At 49.2% G+C, this 8,132-nt stretch overlaps 1 protein-coding gene across 3 annotated transcripts in view; it reads left to right on the top strand.

Moving 5' to 3' along the window:
• The window catches only part of NEURL1B (neuralized E3 ubiquitin protein ligase 1B), a 104,206-nt gene extending 96,074 nt beyond the window's left edge, over positions 1-8,132 (top strand). For all 3 annotated transcript variants that reach the window (XM_069868954.1, XM_069868955.1, XM_069868953.1), the window contains exons 2-5: positions 251-811; positions 2,248-2,955; positions 3,875-4,000; positions 4,540-8,132. In XM_069868954.1, the coding sequence (XP_069725055.1) occupies positions 251-811; positions 2,248-2,955; positions 3,875-4,000; positions 4,540-4,784 (1,640 nt within the window). In that variant the 3' untranslated portion in view covers positions 4,785-8,132. The remainder of the gene's footprint in view (positions 1-250; positions 812-2,247; positions 2,956-3,874; positions 4,001-4,539) is intronic.

The following is an 8,132-nucleotide window of genomic DNA, read 5'->3' on the forward strand; positions in this document are numbered from 1 at the left end:
CATCCAGCTTTGCAAGGCGTAGGAGAGAAGCAACCTAACCTTTGCCCCAGGAGCCACATTTGCTTTTTATTTCCATAAAGCTGAGGGATGCATTGGTGCAACAAAGAGCAGGTTGTGGCTGAGCACAGGATTTTGAGATTAAATAGTGCGGGTCCCAGTGAGAAATGCAAAGCCAGTTTCAGTTGCCCAGTCTGAGATAATGCAGGGCTCAGGTCCAGCACTTCTGAGCCACTGGTTTCTTCTTTTGCAGACACAAGCCACCAGGCCCGCTCTGTTTCCAGCCGCCCCTATTACAGCTTGCCCAACAGCAGCCATGAGAGGCGCTCAGTCCTCGCTATCACGGAGCCACCGCGCTTCCACTCCCAAGCCAAAGGCAAGAACGTGCGTCTGGACGCTCACTCCCGCAAGGCCACACGGAGGAACAGTTTCTGCAACGGGGTCACCTTCACCAACCGGCCCATCCACCTCTATGAAAAAGTCAGGCTGAAGCTGGTGGCTGTGCACCATGGCTGGAGCGGGGCCCTACGCTTTGGCTTCACCATTCACGACCCATCGCAGATGAGCTCTGATGACATACCAAAGTACGCCTGTCCCGACCTAGTGACCCGACCTGGATACTGGGCCAAAGCCTTGCCAGAGAGGTTTGCTGTGAGAGACAATATCCTGGCTTTCTGGGTTGACCGTCATGGGAGAGTCTTCTACAGCATCAATGATGAGGAGCCAATATTGTTTCACTGTGGTATTAAAGTTTCTGGTCCTCTCTGGGCGCTCATAGACGTCTATGGAATCACCCATGAAGTGCAAATACTAGGTAAGTGTGTGTTTTGGCCTGTGGCTTACTCTTCTAATTGTTCTTTCCACAAAGGCGTGGTCATGGAGAAAAGATGCATCTGGTGGATGAATTTGTTCCCATTAGCAAACCAAGCCGATTGCCATGGAATGTCTTTCCTTTCGTAACTTTTATGGCACTGAAATTTCAAATGAACTCAGTGTGTTGGATGGAGTGTTTTGAACTAGTCTACACCGCAGGGAATCCTTTTAAAATGCAAGAGTGTTGCCCTTTCCCAGAGGCTCCTAGGAGCTGATTTACTTATAACAGCCAAGCTAAGCTGCACCCTGCTTGAGGGGATGGTGCCTCCATCCTCACAGCGAACAGACACCAATGTTAAGCTGTGAAATGGTTCGTCCAGTGGAGTAGGCAGCTCCATCACATATTCTTCTGAACAGCACCACTTATTTTACAGGTGAGAAAGCTACATACAAACAGCACTTTGCTCTGCCTGATCTGCCTCAAATATGTAATTAAACCTTACCAGCTTATCCTGTAATTGCAATTATGATGCACTCCAGCCTCTGGTGCTCATCACAGAGGTGAAGGAACATTTGCTGTATGGGTCAGTGCAGCTGCTTCACCAGAGCAGTCCTTCCTCCTCATTAGATTACAGTTAGAAAAAAAAATAAAACACAGCTTATTTTTGCCCCCATCCACCAGTCCTTCTGGCAGCATCTAAGTGTACAGAGTGAAAGAGTTGGCCTGAGGGAACCTGTACTCTGATTATTTTTTTTTAAACGAAGTACCAAGCCCCAGAAACACCCCAGGAATCAGGGTGATGCTCAAGCAATCTGAGGCACCACGGGACCCAGCCTCTTTGCTACAAGTGCAGTCGCGTCAGCAGATGTGTGCTCTGTGAACACCCCTGAGATACGAGTCCTGAAATCTAGTAAAATGACCTCTCTTGAACATACCACTGCCTAGACACCTCACAGCTGTAAGGCAATGACAAAGAGTGTGAAAGGAGTGTCTGTTCATGCTTGTACTCCTTTGCCCATCACTGTATTGCAGCTCTGGCTTGCATGAGACCTTTGGACAACAAGATATTGAGACGTTTCCTTCTTTTACGGAGCACCCTCAAAGCTATTAGACCCTTCTGCTGAGAAAGCTGTAGGACCACACTAGTTTACAGCTTTTCCCAGTTCATCAGTGCAAGGAGTTCCCAGATTACATGGGTACTTCATAACACTTGTTTTTCCTCAGCTAATGACAAGATGTAGCCATTTCTCTTCCTGGTCCACATGAGACTCTCCACTACTTGCCTGTCGTTTGTGGTTGACCTCTGGCTAATTTTTCCATTGTTTTTCCATTCAGAGTAACAAAATCTGTAGGCTGAAAGAATAACAATTATAATCATAAAAGCAGGCAATTGTATCTTGACTCTAATGTCCCTTATCACTGGGTTTATTTCACAGATAGCATGTTTGCAGAGACCATGAGCACTGCCCGGCTCAGCACTGCCCGGCTCAGCACTTGCCTTCCACAGAGCAACCATGATTCGGCCAACTTCAATAACAACGAACTGGAGAATAACCAAGTGGTGGCCAAAATTGCAAACCTAAACCTAAGTCGGGTACCAGGTCTTGCAACAGACAACCACATCATCCCCTGTTGCCCAAACCGACGGCAGCGCGCCCAGGGAGTCCCAGCCTTCCTGGACACAGATCTGCGATTCCACCCCACCCGTGGACCTGACATCACCTTTTCTCAGGACCGGATGGTTGCGTGCACCAACTGGCAAGAAAGCAATAGAACTTTGGTGTTTTCTGACCGACCTTTGCACATTGGTGAAAGCCTCTTTGTGGAAGTAGGACATCTTGGGTTGCCATACTACGGGGCCCTTTCTTTTGGCATCACTTCTTGTGATCCGAGTACTTTACGGACAAATGAGCTCCCAGCAGATCCGGACTTCCTCTTGGACCGCAAGGAGTACTGGGTGGTTTACCGAGCATTCCCAGTTCTCAACAGCGGTGACGTTCTCAGTTTCATGGTCTTGCCAAATGGAGAGGTGCACCATGGGGTGAATGGAGTCAGCCGAGGAATGCTAATGTGCGTGGACACCTCGCAGTCTCTCTGGGTGTTTTTTACAATCCACGGTGTAATCAACCAGCTCAAAATATTGGGTAAGTGCAGCCAAAAGAAATTATAATGGAGAGCACCTAACTGGTGATATTTTGTGGTCCAGAACAGGAGCTACATGTTTGCATTCGCAGTGTTGCCTTGAACAGGTGGTCACCAATGTGAGTAAGCAACTCCTGATCTCACCTTGAGTTTGCAAACAAGAGTGAGTGGGACATGGTAGCTATCTCTCAGATGTAGGCCGCCTCCAGAAAAAAAGATGAGACTTAAGATAAAATAAGCATCAGGTAGGGAGGCAGGGATTGCTGGGTGGGTGGGGGCAGCTGGTTTTCAGAGGGCTTGATTTTGAAAAGGGTTCGTTATAAACCCACCATTCCAGCTAACAGGTATTAACTCCTGCATTGGTAAGGCCAGTGATTTTTGTGAGCACAGTTCTAGTTTAAGCCCATGTGTTTCTGGTGGACAGTAGTCACTTGGGAATCAGATGTCACTTTTCATTTATCGCTGGTGACCAGCCTCACAGTGCTTCTTTCTTTTTGTTAAGGATTCTGTGAGAAAAGCAGATGTTGATGACTTCGTAATGCAGATTTTTCTCATTTAAAGCAATGCCCTTTCCCAGCCACCCTTGACCTGACAGTGAGACAGCGTTAGCTTGAGGCCATTGCTGCTGGAGAGGTGGGGATCGCAGGGAAGTGACTTTACACTCCAAATGGTGGCCGTCAGATAACCTGCTTCACTGAAGATCTGAATGGAAATTGTATAATGCAAAGTAAGGTCCAGGCCCTGAAGGTCACATCCAAAATCATGCACCTATGTTGTTACTAAGGGGCAGCGTTTAACTTGGCAGCTGAACTTTCTCCTGAAGCACCCTGTGCACATGGGGTGGGAGCGACTCACTGGGATGAGGGGCATTTAGGTGGGTTTGGTGTGTCCATCAGGCTCAGGTCTTTCCTGTGTTTGCAGGCACTGTGCAGTCCAGCCCAGTGACCGTCTCTCCTTCAGGATCCCCTGGCGGCTCGCAGTACGACAGCGACTCGGACATGGCCTTCAGTGTCAACAGGTCATCGTCTGCTTCAGAGTCATCGCTCGGTAAGGAGAGCTGGGCTGACTGCGCTGAGACGTGAATCTGGGGTGATAGATGATGCTGTGCAAGACAAGCAGGGCAATGCTAGTAGGGAGATGTTCCTACGAGACCAACAGGAATAATTGGAAGAAAACACAAAGTGGTGGGAAGCTTTTCACAGCTTCAGGAAGGGCTGTGTGTCATTTCCCACGCTGTCAGTCTGTCTTATGGAAGTGGTCCTTGCAGGGCTGCCCTTGCTGCAGCAGCAGCAATGCTGCAATAGAGAGGGGTGCAGTATTGTTTGGAGGGGGCTTACATCATCCAAACTCCAAATTGCTGCATTCTGTACTGCCAAGGCTCTGCAGCTGGAGGGATGCCCATGTGAACACTCGCATGCTGATGTTTGGGTCTCGGTGGGTCTTTTCCAACCTGGTGATTCTATGATTCTAAGGAAGGAGGGGCCTTAAAAGTATTGACTTGATGGGGGAAGGGAGGGTGTTGGGCACTGTCAAGTCTGCACCATCCTGGTGACTGAATGGCCTTGTTCCTTCCTCCTTCTTTGCAGTGACTGCTCCCAGCTCCCCTCTGAGCCCCCCCATCTCTCCCGTCTTCTCCCCTCCGGAGCCATCAAGCAGCAAGAATGGGGAATGCACCGTCTGCTTTGACAGCGAGGTGGACACGGTGATCTACACTTGCGGACACATGTGCCTCTGCAACACCTGCGGTCTTAAGCTGAAGAAGCAGCTCAACGCCTGCTGCCCAATCTGCCGACGGGTCATCAAAGATGTTATTAAAATATACCGCCCTTAGTGCCCGGCTCGGGCTGTAGGAAGGGGGAACACCGCTAGCAGTAACCATGCCTTTCCGTCCCTGCTTATGGGTTATCGTGCTGGTCAGTCGTTATCAAGTGGCTCGTTATCTATGTTTCCTTATTTGACTGGTAGGGCACAATTCAGGGATAAAATTGAGCTGAGGATCAGGTAGGGCCCAAAGGCACAGCTGCTGTGCTGGCCACGCTTATGTGCCCATGGGTGAATCTGGGGAATCACAGTCTGGACCTGACCCAGCTGTAAATGAGAAATTTCCTGTGCAAAGGCTCTTTTTTTCCTCTCTCGGCCTCCAGAGGTTTGCTGTGCTGCGGGTCAGGAAGGGGAAGCGGCCACTTGGTCAGTGCTGGGTGACACTGGACTTCTGAACCTCAAAACCCCAACAGTTCTGAGCTGCTGCCAGGTGTGTGAGCCGTGGTGTAACAAAATTGGGACAAGACTGAGTGGAAGGGTACAAAGTAAACAAAACTAATCTGGAAATGTCACACTCATCCATGTAAGGGAAACTAGCTAAGGCCAAAACAGTAGCATAGCCAGATTCTCACTTTTTTGGACTTTGCTCCCCTGAACAGGCTTTAGGGGCGTGTGGAGTAGCTGGTGTGGACTTAGATAAAGCAGCTTCTGCTTTCCATGGCAGAGCAGGGACTTCTGGCTGGGGAGGCCGAGACCTGGGTAGCATTGAGGAGCACAAGCCTGCTAAGAGCCCAAGCCAACCCCAAGTGCTGCTTACAGCAGTGGTGGAGGAGCGGGAAGCAGCAATGGGCTGTTCAGGCACTGCCTGTATGTCTGGCTGCTGAAGCCATAAATTGCAGCCTGTGTGTGAGAGGGGCATTTGGATGAGCACACTGCAATCCTGGCTTAGAAAAAGCACAGGTCTAGCGCTGTCTGCATGGATGGTGTTTGTAACCTCCAGGCACACACACTTGCATTTTGCTCTGCTTCTCTTTCCAGGTAGCATAGCTGCCATCTCACCATCCTGCCTGGCTCACCTCCCCTAGCCCTTTCTCTGCAGCCAGCGCTGTGGCAGGGCTCACCCTTTCTCCTGCCCCACCACAGAGACATTTTGGAGCCTGTGGTGACAAATTAATTTTTGACTCTGTCTCAGCAGGCTCACCCTTTTTTCTGGGAACTCTGCGTGTGTATGTGCGCTGCCTTTCCAGATTTCCCAGCTCAGCTCCCAGCTACCAAGATGCTGGGTCCCTACAGTAGATGAGAACTTGCTGAGATGAACAGGGTTCTATCTCACTTGGTTTTCCTTGGGAGGAGGAAAGAAGGTGTCTCTGGAGTTATTATTAGATGTTGGGACTTAAAAGGGTTTCAGCTGTGACATTAGACAGCCAGGAGGCAGCTTTACACCTGTTTTGCAATGGCCTGAAAGCAGCAGCCATGGGAAGTAGTTGAGTCACCATCCCTGGAGGTACTTAAAAGACATGTAGATGTGGCACTTAGGGCCATGGTTTAGCGGTGGACTTGGCAGTGTTAGGTTTACAGTTGGACTTGATGATCTTAAAGGTCTTTTCCAACTTAAATGATTCTGTGATTCTGTAGCCATGGGTGATGGGCTGGCGGTGCCAACCCTGCCCTGCAACCAGGGAGAACAGACCCAGGGGAGCAGCTCATTCTCTTCCTGCAGCAGGCTCTGGCTGCCAGCTCACAGGGCACAGAGAAAACCTTTTCTTTTTCTTGAGCTAATTATGATTTTAATTAAGTGTATAAATGAGAGGCTGCTGTAGAGCGAGTTCTCTCACCCCTTGCCCTGCTGCATTGGCATGAGAGCTTACTGGCTTTGCAGAGCCCTTTTTGGAAACTCAGCCCATGCCACCAGCTGTGCCGCCGCTACCAGTGCTCAGCCTGGCACTGGACTGTGGCACGAGTTCACTTCCACCTTTGTAAAAGGAGGCAGCAGGGGCAGCTTTCCAGCAGCTGGAGCCTTGCCCAGACCACCGGGCTGCCCCCTCCCCAGTCCTGCAGACGTTTCCCTTGCAGAGACCTCCCTGGCTTGCCTGTTTGCAGACCAGGGACTGGCTGTGGTCTGTGGGCGCAGCACAAAATGCTGCCAAAGTATGAGAGCATGGGATGGACGGCTGGAGGGTTAGCACCTGCCGGCTGACTGGGCTGCAGCGAGAAGCCTTTGAGTAATGAGGAATTCAAGGAAAGTTATCCGAATCCACAGCGAGCAATGTTAGCTTGGCTCAACTCTGGGGCAGCAAACGCCAGCAGCATCCCTGGGGCTGCTCTCCTGGTTTCGGGGGTGCCCAGTGGCTGCACTGAGCTTCGTGCAGGAGCAGCGCCTGTTGGCTTGGCTGACACCTCAGGTCCTCCATAAGCAGAGCTCATTGCTTATCTGGCGTGGGGTTTTTTTTTGGTGTAGTTCTCTTTTTTTTTCTTTAAGCCAGCAAGGAGAAATACCAGCTCCACCCCAGGCTCTGCCTGAGCTGTTCAGGACACATTGCACAGGTTGAATTTTTGCTGTAGCAGCCGAGACCGGTTTCCAGAAGGGCAGCACCCAGCGGGGCCAGCGAGGAGCCAGTGCACACAGGGGAATAACAGAGTCGGGGTCCAGAGTGCGGCCGTGCACAGAGCGGGATGTGAGAGCAGTGGACTTGTTGCCCTGCCTATCCAAGAGCAACAGGAATTTTCCAAAGTAGGCCTCTTATAAAATATATTTCCAGGAAAAGGTAGCCTCTTACAGATTTAATTGTTAGTACTCGTATTGCTATTTTTTTTAAACAGTCCAATGATATATGATTTGTACAGAAGATCTTGTTTGTGCCTTATAAGGGTGTCTGTGCACTTTTTATCCTTTTTAAAGCAACTTGTAAAAAGAAAAAAAAAATGGAGAAAACACACAGATTAATGGTAGTTTTATAGACTTTTGTGTTCACTGAGAATCCTGCTTTTTTTATATATATATACTGAAGTGAAAAAGTGTTTATTTCCATGGATTTTCCCCCCTTTCCTCCTTACCTATTTGTTTAAAAATTTAAAAAAGGAAGGAAGAAAAGAAGAGAGTGGGGAACTTTTTGACCTTCCCACTTTCTGAGACAGTTCCTCTCTTATCGTTAGCTTTATGATACAATACTGTCACCTATACATCATGTTTAAGCTGAATCAGATTTTGGACCTCTGTACTAGGCTTTTCAAGCAAATCATTTGGGGGGCCGGGGCAGGGAGGGCATCGCACGAGGGAGGGAACTGCAATTGTACATGTCAGTGCTCTATAGCGTTGTGTTCAGTGCTGTGTGTTTTACTTTTGTCCATTTACCTGTTTTACATTAATATAATTTTACTTGTTTATGAAACAAATAAAACTTTGGCTTGTAAAGAATGC

This window comes from Phaenicophaeus curvirostris, chromosome 15, assembly GCF_032191515.1.
Source record: "Phaenicophaeus curvirostris isolate KB17595 chromosome 15, BPBGC_Pcur_1.0, whole genome shotgun sequence".
Taxonomy (NCBI): Eukaryota; Metazoa; Chordata; class Aves; order Cuculiformes; family Cuculidae; genus Phaenicophaeus; species Phaenicophaeus curvirostris.